The sequence below is a fragment of the Canis lupus genome, chromosome 25 (assembly GCF_003254725.2).
Source record: "Canis lupus dingo isolate Sandy chromosome 25, ASM325472v2, whole genome shotgun sequence".
Taxonomy (NCBI): Eukaryota; Metazoa; Chordata; class Mammalia; order Carnivora; family Canidae; genus Canis; species Canis lupus.
Window position 1 is genome coordinate 13857976 of NC_064267.1, and position 23532 is coordinate 13881507.

General features: G+C 39.1%; 1 protein-coding gene across 16 annotated transcripts in view; it reads right to left on the minus strand.

Moving 5' to 3' along the window:
* The window catches only part of ATP8A2 (ATPase phospholipid transporting 8A2), a 569987-nt gene that overhangs the window by 380705 nt on the left and 165750 nt on the right, over positions 1-23532 (minus strand). For 15 of the 16 annotated variants that reach the window (XM_025462677.3, XM_035717600.2, XM_025462679.3 and 12 more), the window contains 9 exons: positions 19366-19410; positions 17380-17455; positions 10338-10443; positions 9631-9713; positions 6762-6811; positions 4283-4352; positions 3261-3345; positions 2133-2272; positions 427-565 (listed from right to left, as the gene is read on the minus strand). In XM_025462677.3, the coding sequence (XP_025318462.1) occupies positions 427-565; positions 2133-2272; positions 3261-3345; positions 4283-4352; positions 6762-6811; positions 9631-9713; positions 10338-10443; positions 17380-17455; positions 19366-19410 (794 nt within the window). The remainder of the gene's footprint in view (positions 1-426; positions 566-2132; positions 2273-3260; positions 3346-4282; positions 4353-6761; positions 6812-9630; positions 9714-10337; positions 10444-17379; positions 17456-19365; positions 19411-23532) is intronic. The other variant, XM_025462670.3, reaches the window with a different exon arrangement.

Sequence of the window (23532 nt, forward strand, 5' to 3'; positions counted from 1 at the left end):
AAGCAAAGAGGTTACCAATCCAGACAGGGAAGGGAAGGAAAGATACAACATTCTTGGAAGACCCATTAGCTGGTAAAATAATTCAAGTGCTTATAATTATTTAAAATTATAATGCATATTACACTTAGCAAAAACATGATCTCAGTCTCAGACTAGAATTTTGTGAAGAAAGCGGTAAGAAAAACTCATCAAATCTTGAATTCTGTATCCTATATAAATAAATTTGTTTAATACATTTCAGGGAGATACAATAGTTTTAATGTTACAGGCAGATAATGCTCACTAAAACATCTTCATTTGATTTAGGTAAACTTTTCTTGGCCTTAAAACATCATCTGTCAATGCATTTGAGGAAACCTTAGGCACTTTTAAAGATGTTTTCAAAACAATATGAAACCAGCATCAGGAAATTTTAAAATTAATTACCTATATTAATTGCAGTTTCTTGTTTATCTCCTGTCAACACCCAGATTTTAATTTCTGCCTTCAACAGCGTTGCTATGGTTTCTGGAACACCTGCCTGAAGGCGATCTTCTATGGCTGTGGCTCCAAGTAACAGTAAATTCTAGATAGAAAAAGAACTTCAATTAATGACTGGTCCATACTTAAGAGCAACATGAATGACAAAACTGATGCCAAAAGGCAGTCAAAATATTCTAACAGTTCTCTTATTTCTTCTATATTAATACTTTGTTTGCAGATAATTAATTTGCTGATTAATTGCTGATAACTTCATGTGTGGCATTTCAAAACTATTTGCAATGTTAGAACCACTCGAGACACATAGGCAACCCAGCATTCATCATGTATTTCTTGGTCCCTGGGCATGTTAGAAGAGAAATCACCTAGCAGTAAAGACTATGGGCCAGTCATCCCAAGGACATTCATAGTAGGTAAGCCCTTCCCTCTCACTCCACTAATGAGTAACATACATATTATATTCTGGTTGACACAGGAGAAAAACTGATTCTAGATGATAATACTTATCTGACAATACAAGCCTAAGAGACAGGTGATGCTAACAATTTAACAGCAGAGAAGAAAATATCAAATTATCTTAAGATTGAAGAGCCATCAAATGTGGCCCCTGTTACACTTCTTCCAGGCCCATGGAGGGCCAGTTCACAGCGAGGATGGGTGTGGATTCACAAGGATATGGAGATGCATCAGCAGCCCTGACCTTGCCTGCTGCTCTGACAGGTTGCAGAGCCCCTGCACAGAGGGCTGTTAAGCACTCACCTACCTCCCGAGTCCTCCTCTGATAGGGCACCATCGCTTGATTTCCCAACTGTGGGTAAAGAGTACCTCCCGAGCAGCCACCACAGGCTTGGTGCCGCACGGGACCATCACCTAAGCAATCGTTTTCTGATTCTAAAAGTAATTTTGGTTATTTCCAGTGAAGTGGAGCAAACGAACACTTGAATCCAGCTCTACTCCTACCAAATTCCATTAAAGTGACAAACAAGTAAATATAAAACTTAAAAATGTAGTATAAAAAAGGTCAAGAGTAATTTTAAAAAACACAAGGAATAAGAAAAGCTAATGACTTCAGAGTTCTAGAAACTGGAAGGAAGATGAATGGGCCAGTGGTTGCTGATATGAAACAGGAAAAGGTAAAATCCAGCTGCCAGATTTGAGGGAATCTGATACCTAGAAAGCTACCTAATGCCTTGGGATAAACTGCAAAGAGCAGCAACAACAAGGAAATTCAAAGTAAGCAATGTGGAGTAGCTATGGCAAAGGTGGCTATTATTAGAGTAAGTGTGAAAATGCTTAGAACGAACAATGTCCAACCAGCCTACACATTCTGAAGGCTCCTGTAACTCAATAGGGTGAGCAATCTCATTAAGCCTAACCTGAGGTAAGCCCTGAAAGTCACTGACACTGTTTTTGACCTGATACTTCTTAAGACACCATTAACGCTTAGCTAAAGGTGCTTCGACCTCTCAGGTAGCCCATAAAAACTAAGTGTTTCTTAAAGCAAGAAAGACATCATTAAAAGCCAATGGTTAAGATCTGCACAGGAAAAGGGAGTGTGGCCATATGGCAAAATGATTCCTGTCCAAAGACTTTGTTCAGTCCTTGACGGAGCCCCTCACTGGGCATGCAATGACTGTATCGCATGTAATTACCTTCTCTATGATCTCATAGCACTCTTCCAACCGTTGAGCTCTGTCTTTCAATATGGTGCTGGCTTCTTGATAGACTTTCAGCCACTCTTCATACTCATGCTCAGAGAGGTCGGCGTAAGCTACACAGAGGGTCCTCAAGCCTGCAAAAACAGCCACAGTGTATCCAGCAATGGAAGCAAGCAGTATACTTTCCCTCTTAGGTGACATCATGAGGCTCCATTTTATACCAGCATGCTCAAAAAAATTGAAGAAACTATCTGCTTTTTTAGGTCACTCTAATTCAACTTTCACACATCTAAAAAGGGAGTTGAAAAGAGCTCTACTTCATTTTGTTATAAAGCCCCTCGTGCATAAATTTGAGAGTATGTGAGAAGCCACAGAGTGAATTCCCCACAGCAGAGAAGTACAGGAGCTGGGCATAAGCCTTATTCACATGCACCCTTACATGCAGTGGGCAGGTAGCAGCAAGTAGAGGAGGCAGGAGGTACATTTCAAGACAGTAATAAAAGCTCAGTGTGCCATTATGTGAAAGATCCAGGCTTTCAAGCATATATACATGTGCACGCACACACACATGCACACACACACGCACATAGCCGCAGGACCGCACGAAGTTGAGAAAGCGGCCGTCAGCACTTAGGCAAGGCTCCAGCTTTCATCATATTCACTTGCTGGAAACCCTGACATCAGTGTTATTTGAGGCCTTTCACAGAACTCCCTTCCTGTTCTCTATGGGCTCAATGAATTATTGTTTCCTCAAGTCATGGATAAGCCAGTGTCATAAGGATAACATGAGGAGGACAGGGAAATAAGCACATGAGTTTTCTGAGAACAGGAATAACTACAAAGTGATTCTACCCATCGTGAGCTGGGCTGCCCGTTCCTTTCATACTTCTGATGAAGAGTTAGCAGAGTCACATATAGGTAGCTGAGTGTAGACTCTGGTGCACATCTTGTCACTGTCATAGAGCATGGGGGGGGCACTAGAAAAGTATACTCCTACGAAGCAAACCAAGTACTGCAAAAAAGGGACATATCCATTCAGAACATGACTACTCACCCCAAGCATCAGCTACAAACACGTGAAAGTACAATTTCGATGGAAAAACATTTCCAAATTTCACTTACCTTCTGTGGCAAAATATTCCAGGTGGCACAGTGTTTCCTCCATGTATTTTGAGTCTTTTGAAAGTCTGTCAAAAATGACATTATCCTATAAAATAGAGAAACATTGTGACTGGCAATCCCTTAAGTAAGCCTTCCAGTCAGTATTCTAAACCTAGCTTTGTTTTAATGGAGCTTATACAGTGTGCATGAGAATACTTGAGTGGGCAAGTAGAAATATAGCCTTGACCAGACTCAGTCGAGTTTTGGAAAACAAACTGGATAGGGATGTATCCAAACAAAAACTTTTTGGGGAGAACCTTAAGTGTCAAGAGAATTATCGGGGACATAATGGTGCCTACATTTACCTAAATTTGCATAATACATGCCTATGTTTATAACATCTTTATGCAGAAATGGGAAGAGTAACATGCACATTCTAAATTGCTCAAATATACTCTTGCTTCCTGACACTGCAGGAGCTCATAACCAGGGAGTACACAACCCACTAGCCACTGAACACAATTCAGCTAAGGAACACAGCTCAGGATGAAAAACCAAACCACAACTAAGAAGAGCTGCTAGAGAACACACACACACACACACACACACGCATGTACACACACATATACGTAAAATCTCAAAGTACTTGAAGATTATCACAGGTCAATATGAATTATTCTATCTTTCCAAAGTCATAACACACTGGTGATGAAACTAGAATCAGAAGTCATGACCCAAGGATTTCTCACAACACAGAAAACTGCTATTTCTGAAACCAACTATTGGCTAAAAGCAAGCTTTTCATGGGCCATCGTCGCTACACTGGCCTGAACACCACTACTACTACCCTTCAATGGGCTTTTACTTCAGGTCAATTTTATGGCCAATCTGAAAGAGTCTTTCAACTTTGGGCAAAGTCTCAGGGCGTAATGAGGACAGCGGTCAGGAGAAGTAGCAGATAAACAAAGTAGCCAACAGGGGTGTCCTGCTATGTGAGCTGGTACTTACAGCCCCCTTACAATAAACACTGAGCTGGTACTTACAGCTCCCTTACAATAGAGTCGAAGTTGGCCTGAAGGAGTTCGAACAATTACAGACATTCTTTTTCTGTCACTGTAAGGGTTAAAAAGAAAAGAGAGAGAGAGAGACAGAGAGAGAGAGAGAATAGTTGTCATTGGTCTGTATTATAGGACCCATGCCCTATGATTAAGCACCAGACAAATCTAAAGATGATCTGGCCATCCTAAAAATGGCAAAACTCCATTTTCCTTACCTTTTCCTTCAAAGTTGAACTTTAAGTGTATATCTACTACTCTTTTTATTTCTATATAATGGACATAAACCTATTTTTTTCCCTGCCATGAAAACTTGCTAGTATGGTTATTTATAGCAGAAGAGCAGAAACGGAAAATGTGACCATTTACTATGCACATCTAATTTACTTCTGATAATACTCTATACAGGTATTATTTTACAGCTCAAAATGTTAGTAATCTGCCCAGTAAGTAGTGGAGTGGAAGCTTCAATATAAATCCACTTAGTTCAAAAGTCCCTTGTGTCTTCTTTTAACTGGAGTAGAAAAAAAATTAGAAATGCATAGAACACTCCTGATTCAGCGCCGAGGTGTGCCTTATTACTGCCCTCCCTACTCCAACACGGACACTCCTGCACTCTTCTTTCATTGTGACCCATGCTCACTCATGGAGCCTTCGATGGCTCCCCACTGCCTACAGATTCCAACTCTTGCTGGCCTCCACTCACCTCTTCAGCCTGGCCTCAACCCCCACCCACTTACCCTCCCATTCATCTGCAGGCTTCCAGCACACCAGGACACACACCACACTCCTCCTCTACATCCTGTCCCTGCCTTTTGCAGACGTTTCATCCCCCTGAGACACATCCCAACCACAGTGGGACCCAGACCAACCACCCCAGTCACAGGATTTCCAATGGACTCTTCGCTCCCAAGACTGAACGATTCTCTCTCCAGCTTTGTATAAATTCCCACATCCTAACCCATAGCACTCTGTCTGGCCTGGCTTTGAATTCCTCCCTCAGCTAGCTAGTAGCCAGGTACTCTCAAACACAGTTGTTCACCTGGCATCTCAGTTCCTGAATCTATAAAGCAAGGCTGCCACTAAGTACTGTGAAGGAGTGCTGTCAGCATGAGGTTGCATCTGGAAAAAGTGGAGTTAACTAAAAAGAAGTAGAACCACAGCTATAACTACCAATGACCTTTCTACTTCCTCATATTCTCCCAGAAGTTTTTAATACATCCTCATGTTTTTACCTGGATTCACCTGTTTTCATCTACCTCCTTCTCCCTGTAATAACTGCTGGTCCCAGCTGCCACAGCCACATAACAGCACAGTCATCAGGACATCAACAAGAGATGGAGCACAAGTCTGGAAAAATGTCTAGAATGTCCCTTACCTATACACACAGGGACAGTGGCCCTACTCCCCTACAGGAACCACTACTGTTATCAACCATCATGTTTTCCATCTCAACACCCATCCTCAAGGGCTCTTGACCCACCAAAGCTTCAAGTTTTCAGTCCTACAACCAATGACTAGGGCTGGAAAGCATTTCCCACAAGAGGGTTAAAAGTTGATCTTTTTCAGATAGTTTATAAAGCAGATGGCAAAAATAATGTGTGAATTGTTTAACAATGGTTATTGGAAAAACCGATTTTAATCAAGGGGAAACATGCCTTTGAGGTAGCAACAGAACCTTGCTCTAGTATTGACAGTTCAATGATAAGAAGGAAAGAAACAAAACATTAAGATTTTTTTGATGACAAGGGAAACAAATAATCCAACAAATATTCCTGGGCCTTAAATAAACCACATTGGGGGAGAACAAGCTTGAATATATACAGGAGAACTGCCCAACTTGGACAAAGCCTCTGATGGGATGGACTGATCTTATCGGCCTCTGCTGGTCAGTTTCCCAGGCCTGGCATGAGAGCGCTCAAATGGAGCACGAGCACAACCTCATGGGACATGGGAAAAAACAACAGAAATAAGGCCCTCATCACATACTCCAAACTATGCAGACGTGTCTGTAGCTGCTGATGTCAGAGGGTCTGGAAACCTAAGGAAAGGGAGGATATGGATGCGGAACGTTTCGAAAGAAAGAAAGAAAGAAGAAAGAAAAAGAAAGAAAGAAAGAAAGAAAGAAAGAAAGAAAGAAAGAAAGAAAGAAAGAAAAGAGGGAGGGAGGGAGGGAGGGAGGAAGGAAGAAAAAGAAAAAGAGAAAGAAAGAAAGAAAGAAAGAAAGAAAGAAAGAAAGAAAGAAAGAAAGAAAGAAAGAAGAAAGAAAAAAGAAAGATGACCTACTTTACTTTCTTTAATGAAAGTCACAAATTCCAGAGAGGAAATGGCTTGTGGAGATATATTTACTAAATTGAATACTTAGGTACTATATTTAACCATATTATACAATCTTGCAAACACGGTGATGACATTGTTAAATATATATGGAAGTATTTTATTTCAAGTGCACAAAAGAGAAACATACCTAGAAAATTCCAGGACGTTAAGGATTCCAAATGTCTGTTCCTGTCCCATCTAAAGGAAGAAAAGCAGGCTCTTACCTGAGGTGCAAAGGATTAAAATCTCAAAACAACAGTTTCCCCAGTCATAAACCTCTCTATACATACATCTCCCTGCCCCCCTCTCCTTCCAGCACTTTCTTTCTCTGTATATGATACATGTATATAACTCTCTCCCTATCCAATATATACACATATATTCTCTCTCCTGCTCTCCCTCTCCACCTCATTCTCTCTGCATCTTCTTTCCCTCTGCAAAGGCCTTTGTAACAGGTATGGTTTTCCCACAAGCCAGTCTGTGGGGTCATAGCTCCCCCTTCTGGTAGAAGCTTCTCATTTTTCTCCAGACCGTCACAACAGCTGGCTGACACAGTCCCTTCCAGGACAGGAAAACTCAGGACACAAGCTACACAGGTCCACCTGAAACCTTGGGACAGGTCATGCTTCTAAATTCCAAATTTTACACATTTTATAAAAATATATGCATACATCATGTGCCATAATTATCCAGAGGGGTCTGGGGCAACACTGAGATTCCTAAGACCACAAACGGCCTCATGTCATTTACATTTTGCTGCAAAAAGCCTAATTCCCCAAATATGGGGGGGAAATTTTTAGAATTCAAAGCTTCTTGGATTTTGGATTTAGAAATAAAGATGATGGATCTGCATAAGATTCTAGGGCAATTAATCTAATGTTACATCAGGTTCTTCAAAGTTGGAACCTCATCATCCTCAATTTTTCCATTAGGTTCCAGACTATGTGTGTAGTATCATTTTCAAACTCCTTGATCAAATCTGCTCTCTATTTCCCCAGTACATCACCGTGGAAAGAATATGGGCTTTGGAGTTCCATATGAGTTCGAATTCTGTATCTGCCACTAAGCATGTGCCTTCCTTATGAATGGTGGTAGCCCTGTCCCGTGGGTTTGAGAGAAGTAATGAATGAAGCAACACGCAAATTACCAAGTGCACTACTGACACCCAGCGGCACCAGGTCACCATTACTGCTCTGTCAACAACTCCCCACCCCTTCTCCTCACATCCTGAAATACACTCAGGGAACCACCTCATCCAATCTTCATAGGCTTCTGTTCCTCTCTTTCTGCAATCATCAGTTCTTTCTCCTCAGCCTGGCTCAACTTGGTCAGACGCTCATTCAGAAATGTGCCCACTGACACCCCACAAATGGGCACGAGTGCTGTGACTGCCAGGAGCCAACCCCTCTTTGCCATCCCATCAACCACCAGGCAACCACATGCAGCCCACAGACTCAGCCATTAGGATGACCAAGAGGGCCACACCGTGTAAACAGCTGGTAACCAACTCAAGAATGCATAGTTTGAGGATACTCTGGTATTAATGATTAAATAGGATTTTAAAGTTATTATTATGAACCTTAACTAGTCAGGTAGTCTTATTTACTCCCAGAAACATGGCCTTAATAAGTTAATAAAATGACAAAAAGGGATGCCAATTCGCTTTTTGTCAGCATTTACTGCCATAATGACACCAGTGGGCTCTCTCCCTAGCTCTCCATATTTGTCTGGTACTGTGAGCAAAGCAGAAACAGCCATGTTCTCCTCATCTCGGACTCTCCTGTGGCCTGTCAGTCCACACCCACCCCCAGTCCCTATCACTGCAATGCAGAGAAAACAGTAGCACCCATACAACAGAAAATCCCAGAGCAAATGTTAATGAGTCTCCTCATACTGAAGGGGGGTAAAGACTTCATTTGTGAAAAGCTTCTGAGAGGGAGATTCGATGCTCAGTTACTTTCTTTCACTTTAAAATCAAGTAAAAACAATTATGATTTGATTTTTGTTCTCCAGAAGACAAGAACCTGAAAGTGCCAAGAAATGGGCACACTGTATAAGGCCTGATATTTTCCAGGTTTTGCAAATACGTACAAGAAAAATGGAGCACTGTGCCGAGTCAGAAACAGTAACAACTTTTACATAAGTTAGAAGTGAATTTCAAATGCATCACCAAGGCCTAGAGACACAAGGATGCATGAACGTAAAAAAACTGTTAAAATCCATGAATCCTCCCCAAATTGAGAGGTAGAGGAAGGCAGGAGTGAGGGAAGGCAGTAACAGCCTCCAGGCCCTCATCAACCCATCCTATAGCAAAATGCAGCCCCTCTAACTGGCCAGCACGAAACACGCCAACACCTTGCCAGTCCTAACCCAGCAATTTCCCCCACTTCCCACCTCAGTGGTTCTTACTGGATGTTATTCTTGATTTACATTTTTTCCAATCACCACATTTCTCTCTCAGGCTTCCTGAGCAGGGAAACTCAAAAATCAATTATAAGATAAATAAACCCTTTGACCTTAGGGAAAAGAAAAACTCCTACAGATAACAAAGATCTTCAGTGCCACCTCACCTCTCCCCCAGCTGGGGACACTGAAGCCAAAGCATTGAGGGCTTCACTGAGCAAGTGCTCCAGGTGCTAAGGCTGCAAAGACAGAGCTGCAGATCCTGCCCTCAAGACAAGTGGGCCATGTGGTTATTCCCATGTCCTGTTACAGAACAAAGAGCAGGCTTGCTAGGCCCTTTACTACAAGTCACACCAGCATATGAAAGCCTCATGGAGAAGCATCTCTGAGAGAGAGAGAAAACTGCCTGCAACACAAACACAACATGAATAAGCTGATATAATCATGTGATACCTGCAGCTTTGCAATGGATCTGGTTTCCCACAGGAAAAAAAAAACAAACAAACACAGAAATATGGCTATTGTATTTACATCGGACACGCTATTTCAAACACAGAAGTCTTCAAAAGGCAGGTGATGTACCACATCAAGAGGTGCCCAGGCTTGTCACTTACGGCTTCTATGATGACGGAGTACGGTGTTCTGGCTGTGAAGACAAAGCCCAGCTTCCTAGCTCCCTTCACCAAAGCAGCTTCATCTGTCAATAGAGTTGATGAAGCATTAACTAATCACAGGTAACAGTAGAATCCTGTTGAGCATGTATTATTATTATTTTCAAATCAACCAGATCAGCAGCTGGAGTGGCCTGGCCTAAATGCACAATGGTAAGGATTCAGGATTTAGGAGGCACTCACTCACTCCCACCACCAGGGTCCTGAGGGCAGCACCTCTGTTAGGTGGGAAGACAGGACCTAAAACTAAGTCATCTGGACAAGAGTGATGGCATACCTACTATTCTCGGTTGGGGTCAAGTTCTCCCTAAGGAATATCAGTAACATTCCCATGACTTGCTGACTAAACATCTTCTCTGAGTGAACAAAGAAGCCAGTCCACCCTCCCCTGAGAGTTTTGTCTAGAACAGTGTCTTCTGCTAGGAGATGCAAGCTGGCCTGGGGTCTCCTCCTGTGGTCCCAGTGTTACAGAGTCAGGAGGGCTCATCATCACCTTTCTGTGGGTTTATCATTTGGAAACTGTATGAGGCCAAAGGTAAACAGTGGGGTCTTTGTGGGGCATGCCTCCCCAGCACACCTGACAAGTAACTGCAAACATCCAAGTCTCCAGAGAAGGGGACAGCAGGGCACACGCAGCCCAGAGCCCTCACCTGGGGAGGAGGCCTGGTAGATGATGTTATCTCCATCCTTCTCAGGGACGACCGTGTGGCACACAGCCAGAAGGGTGAGGAACTCCTGTATGCATGGAGCCGTGGGCTACAGACAAAAGGGCAAGATCATCTGTTAAAACATGGCTGACATAAACCAGAGTTAGATTCAGCCACCATCTGCTTAGAACCCTGTGCTGGCTTCCCCCTCCCTTTAGAACAAAGGTCGAGATCCTAGCACACACTCCACGTTCCCCATGATTGGCAGCTGCTCACCACACAGTTCCAGCTCTCCTGCCTCTTCCCTCCTGCATGCTCCACCAGCCACTCTGCTCTGTAGTTCCTCAAACAAGGCTCGACCTGTCCCACTGCTCCATCACCACCCTCCACCTGCGTGCAGTCAATTCTTACTCATCCTCCAGGCTTCAATTCAACGGTTGCTTCCTCTGAGAAGTCCACTATCACCCCTATCTTGGAATACTGTTCTTGACCTGCTAACCCTGGGGTCATGTGAGAACAAAGAGGCATGTGCCCTTCCCAGGGTTCCTCCAGCACCGGCCTCACTTGTTCCAACATTTCAGTCTTGGGGCTCACATGCTTCTTCCCATGTCTGTGAGTTCCAGGAGTGCCAGCAGGTCATCTGCCTTCCTCACCAGAGTAACCCCAGGCCCCACAGACAGAAGGCACCCAGATCTATGTTGGATCAATATACCGAGAACGGATTCACCAAAAGCCAGGTGAGTCTCTGGCTTTCTCTTCCATTGTCCTGGCACTTACTCTACATCATGTCTGTCCTTTAACTTGATAATAGCTTAAAACCTATAAGGCAGTGCATCCCTCACTTATTACTTAAAAAGAATCATCCTGGATATGTATTTAATAAATTTCTCCCATCTCCACACACATTCCTTGTAAGTTTTCATTGGGATCAGAATATGACATCTTAATACTGTTTCCCCATCTAAGAATACAGAATGCCTTCCTATTTATTAAAAGCTTTTAATACTTCTAAATATAGGTCATGGCATATTTTCTTAATCTTTTATTAAAAAAATATTTACATGCCTACCATACGTGAGGCTTTTTATCTATCATACTAGGCTTTTTATCTATTGCTTTTCATATCATGAACAGAATCTTATTTCTATTATATTTCACAAGAGTCTATTCAGATGTAAGTAAAAATACTGAATTTTATAAATGAATTTCATATCCAATTGTAATTAACCTCTTACTGGTTTCCCAAGTTTAGCTGACTCTCTGGGGTTTTAAGGCAGCCAATTATTGTATCATCCACAGATGAGGATGTTTTTCCTTTTCTTTTCTAATATATACACTTGAGTTCTCACTTGTCCACTTGGTCTAATGCTTTCAGGATGATGTTCAAAGCCAAGGGTGACACCATGCTTTCTTGTCCTCAGGTTATCTTAACACCAAAGTCTTTAACAGTTCACTTTTCAACAGGCAACTGGCTATGCATTGGAGATCGATTTTGTATTTGCACATTCAGGAAGCAATTCTGTGTTTTCCAATTTTTGCAGAGTTTTTGTCTTTGCTTTTTAGTCACAAATGGATGGTGACTAATATTTACAACATTCTAGTTTCTCCTCTGACCTATTAATGTGATTTATGAGCAGCTGTATGGAAGCAAATACAGCTGCTCATGTGGCCACTTCTCATCAGCTTTCAGGAAAAGGAAATACACAATTACAGTTCAGTGAAATCAAGTAAGTTTATTTATAAGTTCCCCAAGGTCTACACTACAAAATGCCAAGGAATTTTATCCAAAAGCACTGTGGCACCTGGGCTTTGATTCCAGAGAGCCTTCCCCACCTGCAAGCCTCTCCTCATATCTCATTGGACAAAACTGTGTCAACGTCCACACCCCTGACCTAAGCACTGGTGCTGGAGTCAACTCCCCAAGTCTCTTCCAACAGGGTACTGGAGAATCAGCCACGGTGACCCTGACATTGTGTAGTAGAATCTTTTGCTAAAGTTAAAAGTGACAGTCTCCAGGAATATTAGTTATTAGTGTTTGGGGGACATATTTACAACAGAATGCTAATTTCTTGAGAAGGCAGGATAAAAAAAAAACTTTATATGCCGTATGATCTCAATATGTGTAGTGTGTTTTTTTGTGAGTGTTCACATGTATATGGAAAGGGACAGATTGAAATGTTAACAGTACTTTGCAGCAAAGGATAAAAAGAGATTTACAGGATTAAAAAGTATATTTCTCTTCATTCTCAGAGCTTCCTACAATGAAACTAAATTGCTTTTTATGTAGAGGCAACCACTCCTTCCAAGTTTCTGAGAGTTATCACAGCAGCCTAGAGAACTGGCTCTAGAAGAGGGGACATTCTGTTGACTGCCAATAAGAGAAGAATTCTACCTTCGACAAACTCTCCCTTGTGTAGCTATCACACCCCTTTCTCAGGCACACTCTCCCAGTCCTTGCTGGTATGAATTACCAGGACCTGCAGCTCCTTCAGTGAATAATCCCTCTTCCAAACTGGCCATCCTCACCCTAGTCTCCATGCTGAATGTGCCCTAGGCTTGATCTAGTGGCTAAGGTGGAGACAGACCCTGAAGGAGATGAGCAGTTTCTGGCCAGACATCTGCTTTAGATGAGACCTGGTCATGGGAGCAAGGAAAGCTACCATCTTCTATGAAGGGCAGTAGACCATACCCACTGGCTCCAAAGTTCCAGAAGAAACTGAGGTTCTCAGGTTTTTGAGTGCATCTACCAGGAGACCCCAACCCTAGTCCCAATGTCTCCTTCCTACTAGACTTTGGTGCAGATGATTTCATGAGGCTGCCACTTCAGCCTTTTAAGAAGTTCTGCCAATTTTACAATTAGATCTTGGGCCTGGTCTTTGGCTGTATTGGCCTCAGTAGCAGGAGCTGAAGGAAATCTTTAAAGGCTGCCAAAGATGACTCTGGCTTCCATACTGTGCCTTACATAGGCAATTAATTGACCTGGGCTTATTGTTTTATTTCTTTGACATAAATGGTAATTAGTAACAACCAGTTCCACAGACAATTCAATGAAATAAAACACATATATAAAAATGTAGTATGTGAGGGGGTGGGGAATTGCTTCCTCCTGCATCTGAGAGCTATGGAGCTAGCACATCACCTCATCCCACAGTGAAACATGAAAGAGAGTCTTTGATTTCATAGCAAATAGTAAAATATTTCTGAGAGTTATAAAGAAGAGTTGCACACACTCTCAAATTAAGTTTCCACTTTGAGTAGTAGGCCAGACAACATTCTTTAAAGATTAAAAAAAGTCCCTCAGACAAAAACATTCTAACTTTGGTTCTCTAGTTAATCTGACATTCTATAATAAATTACAGAAAGGAGACAAATTCCATTTGCAGCCTATGGATGTTTGTAATCTATTTTAAACAAGTGCTCCATGTTTGAAAATAAGCTTTGTTTTCTATAACTTACAAGAAAAACCTTTTATAACTTGAAAGAACTGATTGTTGGAGAATGTATATAAATTAAAGCTTTTATGTGCAGAAAAATATACATACACTATTTTATCATTTAACCATCTCTAAGTGCATGACTCAGGGGTATTAAAAACATTCACATTGCTTTGTACCCACCACTATATCTATACCCAAAATTTCCATCTTCCCAACAAATCTGTATCAATCAAACAGTAACTCCCTGTTCTCAGCTTCCCCTAGCCCTTAATAACTTCTATTCTGTTCTGTCTCTATGAATTTGCCTATTTTACTATTTTAGGTACCTCATAATCATAAAATATTTGTCTTCCATTTAATAGATTTTAATCTACACAAAATGCTTTATATATCTAGAAAAAAAGTACTTTTTATGTGATGAATGTAAAAAAATAGAAAACTAGGCATGTATAAAATTGGCAACCAAATTACACCTATAAAGTATTTATATATACATATACAAATAATTATTCTTGAAGACTCATCAGAAGTTCCAGACATAACGATTAAAAAAAGAAAAAGGTTGTATGTTCTTCCTTGGTAAATCTTTGGGAACTTATCCCACAAATAGGAAGTCATGGGTTAGCAATGTAACCAAAGGACCACGTGAACTGTTCCTTGAAATTTTCCATAGGTTGATTCTTTAATAGGCAAATTCCATCTTGGCTATCGGCTCACACAAAGCTTAAAACATAGTCCTAAAGAGCCCAGAGTATCAAAAATGATGACCCATGAAAAACAAAAATTCTGTAGCAGATGGAAGTACTCCCTTGGGAGGAAAGTAAAGATTTTCTTGGTCCAAATGCTTTAATTTCAGTCAATGGTCCCAAGACAGTTTAGATAAGAATGTGGGATATCCATAGGCTAAAATCCAGAAATGCTTCTTCCCTTTCCTCAAGCATATTTTGGCAAAATAACCATGTGATCTAACAAGCTCTGTATTTAAAGTGTTTTAAAAATCTATTAGGTACACTTAATCCAATCTCACATTTTCTGAAAGAAAAATATTAGAGCCTATAGTCTTCATTATTTATAGTTGAGCTAAATGCTAAATGTCAATGGGATCATTCACATAGTAGCCAAGATGAAGACCACCTTAGAAAGCTTCAAGCATAGCTTAAAAAATGTTGAACGTAGGCAAGCAGGCTTTTACTAAAAAATTAGAAAATAAGTTCTCCAATCCATAGCCACATTATGCATTTAATGAACCGTGAGTGTCCAGATGATCAAAATATCCTTTAAAGTTTCCATGTTTTCATCAATACTTAGGATAACCTAAGTCAGGGCTTCCTTTTCATAATGGCTGCATCTGCCCCTACTCCTGATAGCCTTCCCACTGGAATAAAAGGAAATTTGGCTCAGTAGGGTAGTAGGTGAAAAGGAAAAGGAAGAAAGGAGCTCACTAACTTCTCTAAAGGTGACATTCCTTCCTAAAATGCCTGCCATTGGCCATAGGCAAGAAATGCTCATTAGAAGATCCTCTCCATTCAAAGGTTAAAAGAGGACAGGCTCGAGAAGAGCATGTGAACAGTGGTCAAAAACCCAGCACACACTCATGGGTACAGCTTTGAAGAGAACATCTGTATGTGTATATAAATTAACTGTAAATCAGTATTTCAAGATTTCAAAAATGGAGATCCCAGGAGCAAATAGTGTATCTCTCAAAGATCTCTACTCCAAATGAGATTTGCCCCCTGTCCACTGATTTTCTATACCCGAATTTTAGGTGAATGCAAATACCATTCAGTGCAGTGCCCACAATGCCCACATTTCAACAATTATGTTAGCCCTAACACCCACAAAAGAGATCAGACCCCTCTATCTACACAAAACAAAATCGCCTTCTCAGGGTGTGGTATCATACCTATCCCTATGATGCAAAGGTATACCATGGCTCCTAATGATTTTACATCTGTTTTGCAAATTAGTAGAAATCCCTTGAGTATTTTTTATTCATCTCTTCCCCTACTTCCTAGCAAGGTGATTGATATAAACTAGGCCCTTAAACTGTTTACTAAATGAATGAGTAGATAAATGAGTCTCTTATTTAAACAAGGATCCACTTGTATACACTGTTCCTGAGCTTACACTGGGATTCTGAGGCTCTAGGCTGTGCACTAGGCTCACCTCACTTCCTCTGCTGCTTTCTCACCTACTGATCTGGGCCAAAAAAACAAAATTCATGAAAGGAGACTAAGAGCAGTTTCCTAAGCCTCTAGGATGCCTTTCCACCTTCTTCCTATTCACCACCCCAACCTCAACGGACACATTTAGTCAACCTGAACACTATCTAAATACTATTTGAGAATACCTAAGTCCTCTTTTCAAAAAGCAAATTGTCACAAGGTCCAAGTATCTTCTGACATCCTTGGTTAAAGCTACCCTCCTCCACAGAAGTTTCTTCTCAGATACCACTCTTCTGTTTGAAGAACCTCTAGCCTCATAGCTGAACCTACCTCTAACATTGAAATTCGAAAAAAAAAAAAAAGACCACATCGATGCCTGTAACTGCAACACAAAACAATGACTTCAGCAGCACCTACTGTGTGGTCTGGGACCACATCAGCAGCATCCCCAGGGGCTGAGACAGAATGTCCGGATCCTGGCCTGTGGATATAGGTACCTTACATGCTCACATTTGAGAACCATGGCTGGGAAGGTTCTAGCATCAACAAATGGGTAACTGCAGTAGAAAACAGGAAATTTCCTTGCTGAGAATTCAGAGAAATCCTTATATATATTTGTATCTTAATGAAATTTTGGAATGATTAAGTTTTAGTTTTGCTCAAGTGTACCTAACTTTAAATTTTTTTCAGAAAAAAATATTAGATCTAATTTATACTGATTAAACTGGTTGCAAAACATTTTGATCATTAAATACTCTTCTAAGTCAATATTTTTCAAAGTACCCTTTAAAATGAATTTAGGCAATCCTACAATTAATCCTGGTTTGTTAGAATAGTTGAGATAATGTGATGTCCTAGTTAAGAATCCAACAGATGAAGGTTCTGAGTCTCATTTCTAGATTTGTCTGCTGGTAATTCTTGGCCAAGTCAGTATTTCCACGCAGCTTCCTATCACCTCTCTGGCATGACCCAAGTGTTAAAGGAAATACACATCAAATTTCTGGCACACAACAGAATGCTATAAATGCTACATGTCCTGCCATATTTTTCTTCCCTAAATTATCCTGATCCAAGCACACTGTGATTGTTTTTCAAAATGCATGACCTCTTAAATTCACAACTGTGAAGAAATAGTACTTCAGAAATCTTAAAGAGCTAGAGAATTCACAATGTTAGAGAATTCCATGGTAAGACTCATCTTAATCTTGAGGTGAGACTTTCAATCTTCACCACATATTTAATTCAGCTTTTCATTAACTTACACTGAGCATTAACCACACAGCATTTATTTAAGATCACCTCCCTGAATATTAACGCTAGAAAAGTAAAACTGCACATCTTCCCTAAGGTCCCAAATTGCAAATTTCAAGACACTGCATGTACACATAAATAAAAGTGCATTATAAGCTATGTAATGTCCTAGAAGCAAAATGATGGCCTTACGTGATGATCTTCGATGTTCTTCAAGAGCCTGGGATCATCAAAGTCACAGGAGTCACTGGGGGGAGGAGGTATCCGGCTGTGAAAGAACAGGAAATACGAATTCAGTTCAGAAGGTCCTTTAAAATTAGCCCAAACCTTGTAAGAATCTGTCTTTAAGAAGAAGTAAACCTAAAAAGCCCATCAATTTATATTAAACTTTTAAAGATTTGGAATACTCTATATTCTTTCAAACCATGAGACAGAAAAATTTAGCCCTACTATAAGCAAAATATTTTATAAGTTATTATAAACAACAACATGGTTACAAGGAGAAGAAACATTCAGGAGTCAACACTTTGTCACTTTGGTTGGTCTCTGTGTAACTCCTACCAGGGAAAATTTCTGAGTATCTGCTCAAAGCAGGAAAAAATTGAGGAATGATTGCATCACATCTGCGCAATGATTTATGGCCAGAGTTCATACGCAGGAGAGAAAAGGAGGCAAATAACTGTGAAAAGGAAACTTGATATGATTGCTGTGAGCTATCAAACTGGAGAAAATGTGAACAGTTAAGTATATTCCTATATTTCCACTCCTTCTTCAGAACAAAGACAATGGAAGAAATGACCACAGTCAAGGTGATATCAATCTGAACTCTGGATGTCAGAGTTTGGTGCAGCAGAAATCAGCAGTTTACGAGAGGAAGCACCTAGAACACAAGCTGATGTCCCCAGCCGAACTTTGAGAATGCTGAGGAAATGGCAGCCTGAGGTACCTGTCTGATAAGGGGAAAGTGGGAAGCAGGAGGGGTCTAGATTCATCTGAGAAAGATTCAGCCCGCAGAAACCTTCCCTCATCTCTTGTAGCCAGGTAACCGAAACTTTTGCACCCAGGAAGCCATAGAAGGTTTATCGTTTAGAGAAGTTAAATTAGAGTAACCTTGGACCCAGCAACACTGGGCATACAAGTAGGTTTAGGGTAGGGAATTCTCCCAAGATAGGAGTTTTATGTGAAATCTTTATACTCTGATAAGTATGATCACCAGCCCTCTGCCTCCATTCAGCTCCCATAACAGCTACAGCCAGATGTATAGCCTGGAGAGTTCTTCTCATGAGAAGAAGACTTATCAGTTCACAAAGAAAGACAGATGCTGACATCTAAGGATCCATTAATAAAACAGTAGGTCCTGGCTGATCATCCCATAGGGAATCCAGTCAGTCATCAATACACTGTCTTCCCTACACACACAGCCCTACCAATCAGCTTTGTTAGTATATAAATCTTAAAACATGAACACACAACATCACTAATCCCAAGAGAAATGTGAATCCAAACCACAATGAGATACCACTTCACACCCACTGGGATGGCTATTAAAAAAAAAAAAAAAAAACAGAAATTAACAAGTGTCATGAGGATACGGGAAAATTGTGTGTTATTGACAGGGATGTAAATGGTACAGCTACTGTGAAAAACAATGTGGTGGTTCCTCAAAAAGTTAAACATAAAATTACCACACAACACATCAATCCCACTTCTAGGTATATACCCATAAGAACTGAAAGCAGAGACTCAGATACTTATGTTTGCAGAGACTCAGATACTTAGGTTTACAACAGCCGTATTCACACTAGAAAAAGTAAAAAAGTGCAAACGCCCATCACCAGATGAACGGATATACAAAATATGGTATACACATAAAATGAAATATTAATCAGCCTTTAATGAGGATAAAATTTTGATATATGCTACAATACATACAATACAACTTTGAAGATATTATGCTAAGAAATGGGAAGTGAGCAGGAAGTAATAAACCAAGGACTGGCTATTTTTAGTTCTTGTAGTTCCACTATGCTTTTAAAACCACATTCATATTAAAAATTTTAATTTGATTCTCTTTTAGAATAACAAATGAAATTTTATTTACAAAATATTCAGGTAAAAATGCCAATACAGAATCGTTCTTTTCCACTAAAACATCAAGAAGTGCTAGAATCTACTTACCAAAAATCATCTGAGGATGGTTCTCTTGTCAATTCTGGAAAATGACTGCCAGAAAGAGGGAAATAGAGTGGTCACAAAACTGTGATCAAAAGAGGCACTCACATAAAAACATTCTCCAGGATTGATCATAGGCCATGAAACAGTCTGCATAATTTTAAGAAAAGTGAAGTCCTATCAAGCGTCATTTCCAACTATAATAGTATAACTAGAAATCAACCAGAATGAAACCAAAAATTCACAAATATGTGGGATTAAATAATATGCTACTGAACAACCAATCGGTCAAAGAAGAAATCAAAAGGAAAATCAGAAAATATGTTGAGACAAAGGAAATAGAAATATGACATAGTAAATCTTATGGGATGAGGCAAAAGCAGTTCTAAGAAGGAAATTCATAGTGACAAATGCCTACACCAAAAATCAAGAAAAATATCAACCTAATTTTACACCTAAAAAATTAGAAAAGAAGAACAAATGAAACCCAAAGTTAGTAAAGGGGAAAAGTAGCAAATATTAGAGTAGAAATAAATGAAAAAGAGAAAAAAACAATAGAAAAGATTAATGAAACTAAGAGCTGGTTCTTGGAAAAGATAAAATTGGTAAACCTTTAACTAGATCCACAAATAAGAAAAAAAAAGGGAACTCAAAATTAGAAATGAAAAAAGAGATATTAAAACTGATAACACAGAAATACCTGGAACATAAGGCACTACTATGAACAATTATATACCAACAAATTGGACAACCTATAAGAAATGGATAAATTCCTAGAAATATGCAACAAACACCGTATCATGATGATGAAACAGAAAATCTTAGATTGATTACTAGTAAGAAGATTAATTTAGTAATCAATAACCTCCAAACAATCAAAAGTCAGGTCCAGACAGCTTCATTTGGGTGACATTTTCCCAAACAGTCAAAGAAGGATACCAATCCTTATCAAACTCTTCCCAACAATAGGAGAGAAACTTCAAATCTGTTTTACAAGGTCAGCATTACCCTGATACCAAAATCAGACAAGGATACCACAAGAAAAGAAAATTACAGGCCAATACCCTTGCTGATCATAGGTGCAAAAATTCTCAGCAAAGTATTAGCAAACTGAATTCAACAATACATTTAAAAAATCATACACCATGATCAACTGAAATTTACTCCAGGGATACAGGGATGGTTCAACACCTGCAGCCAATCAATGTAACACACCACATTAACAAAATAAAAGATAAAAATCATATGATCACTACACTAGTTGCAGAAAAAGTATTTGACAAAATTCAACATCCATTTATGATAAAAACTCTCAACAAAATGGGTACAGGGGGAACATACTTCAACATAATAAAGGCTATATACGACAAGCCCACAGTTAACATCATACTCATTAGTGAAAAGCTAAAAGCTTTTCCTCTAAGATCAGGAACAAAACAAAGATGCTCACTCTTGCCACTTTTATTCAACACAGTACTGGATGTCCTAGCCACAGCAATCAGGCAGGAAAAATAAAAGGCACCCAAACTAGTGAGAAGTAAAACTACCTCTATTTGTAGATAACATGATACTATATGTAGAAAACCTTAAAGAATCCACCAAATAACTCTTAGAATAAGTGAATTCAGTAAAGCTGCAGGATACAAACTCCATACATAAAGGTCTGTTGTATTTCTATACATTAATACTGAACTATTAGAAAAGAAATGTTTAAAATCCCAATTACAGTTGTATAAAAAAAATACCTAGAATAAATTCAACCAAGAAAGTGAAAAACCTGTATACTGAAAACTGTAAGACATGAAAGAAATTGAAGATGCAAATAAATGGAAACATACTCCATGCTTTTAGACTAAAAGAATTTATATTGTTAAAATGTCCATACTACCCAAAGCAATCTACAGAGTCAATCCAATCCCTTCCAAAATTCCAACAGCATTTTTCACAGAAATAGAATAAATAACTCTAATTTGTATGGAACTACGTAAGACCCAAATTGCCAAAGCAACCTTGGGAAACAAAAGCAAAGCTAGGGGCATCACATAGTCTGATTTCAGACTATTATTACAAAGCTATAGTTATCAAAACCAGACAGTATTGGCATAAAAACAGACTCACATAGATCAGCAGAACAGAAAAGAGAGTCCAAAATCAAATCCATGTACTTAAAAAAAAAAAAAAAAAAAAAAAAAAAAAAAAAAAAAAAAAAAACAAATCCATGTACTTACGGTCAAATAATTTCTGACAAAAGTCTCAAGAATATTTTAATGGGAAAATCATGAACTCTTCAATAAATGAGAAAACTGGACAGCTACATGCAAAATAACCAAACTGAACCACTATCTTTAACCATATACAAAAATTAACTCAAAATGGACTAAAGATTTGAATGTTAGACCTGAAACCTAAAACTCCTAGAAGAAAACATAGGTTGTAAACTCCCAGACACTGTAATGATTTTTTGGATCTGACACCAAAAGCAAAGGCAGCAAAAGCAAATATAAACAAGTGAGACTACATCAAATTAAAAAGCTTCTGCACAGCAAAGGAAATCATCAACAAAATGAAAAGGCAACCTACCTATAGGAGAAAACACCTGCAAATCCTATACCTGATAACATGATAAGGGATTAATATGCAAAATATATATATAAAAAACTCATAGTACTCAATAGCAAAAAAAAAAAAAAGAAAGAAAGAAAGAAAGAAAGAAAGAAAGAAAGAAAGAAAAAGAAAACAAAACAAAAGAAAAAGAAAGAAAAGCCAATCTGATTAAAAATGAGTAGAAGATCTGAGTAGGCATTTTTCCAAAGAAGACATACAGATGGCCAACAGGTACACTAAGATGTGTTCAACATCACTAATCATCAGGGAAATGAAAATCAAAAGCATAATGAGATATCAACTCCTACCTGTTAAAATGTTAGAAGAATTAACAAGTGTTGGCAAAGATGTGGAGAAAAGGAAACTTTTGTGTGCTGTTGATGGGAATGTAAAGTGGTGCAGCTGGTATGGAAAACCATATAGTTTTTTTCTTTTTTTTCTCAAAAAATTGTAAATAGAACTACCATATGACCCAGGAATCCTAATTCTGGGTATTTATCCAAAGAAAATGAAAACACTAACTCAATGTGATATACTCACCTCATGTTCACTGTAGCATTATTTACAATAGTCAAGATATAGAAACAACCTCAATCTCTAATCAATGGATGAATGGATAAAGAAAACATGGTACATGCACACAATGGAATATTATTATTGAGCCATAAAAAGGAAACTTTGCCATTTGTGACAATATCCATAATAGGATATTATGCTAAGTGAAATAAGTCAGACAGAGAAAGACAAATACCATACAATCTTACTTAATACATGACTCAAAAAAGAAAAAAAAGGCAGCAGCAGCTCATAGCCACAGAGCATAGGTTAGTGGTTGCCAGAAGCAGAGGGTAGGAAGTGGTCAAATAGGGAGAAAGGGGCAAAAGGTACAAACTTTCACTTATAAAATAAGTAAGTTGCAAGGATTTAACAAACAACATTGAGACTGTAGTTAATAATAAATACTATTGCATATTTGAAAGTTGCTAAAAGAACAGACCTTAAAAGCTGCACTGCAAGAAAAAATAAATTTTGTAACTGTATGCGGTGACAGATACTAACTAGACTTATTGTGGTGACCATTTTACAGTATATACCAACACTGAATCATTATGTTGTACATCTGAAACTAATAATGTTACATATCAATTAAACATCAATAAAAAAGACAGGCATTCAGATCAAAATATGAGTAAGGCATTTATAATTATTAGATTATAAATATAAATATATAGAAGATAAATTAATAGAATTAAGGTTTTAAAATTAAATTTATAGCATTAAATCCAAGGATTTCTCACTAGGCAAATATTTGCAGAATAAACTGGCTAACTGTTCAAAGTTGGGGCCAATTAAATTTTATTTATTTTTTAAATTTTTAAAAAATATTTTATTTATTCATTCATGAGGGATACAGTAAGAGAGGCAGAGACACAGGCAGAGGGAGAAGCAGGCTCCATGCAGAGAGCCCAATGTGGGACTCGATTCCAGAACTCCAGGACCATGCCCTGGGCCAAAGGCAGATGCCCAACTGCTGAGCCACCCAGGCATCCCCAGGACCCATTAAATTTT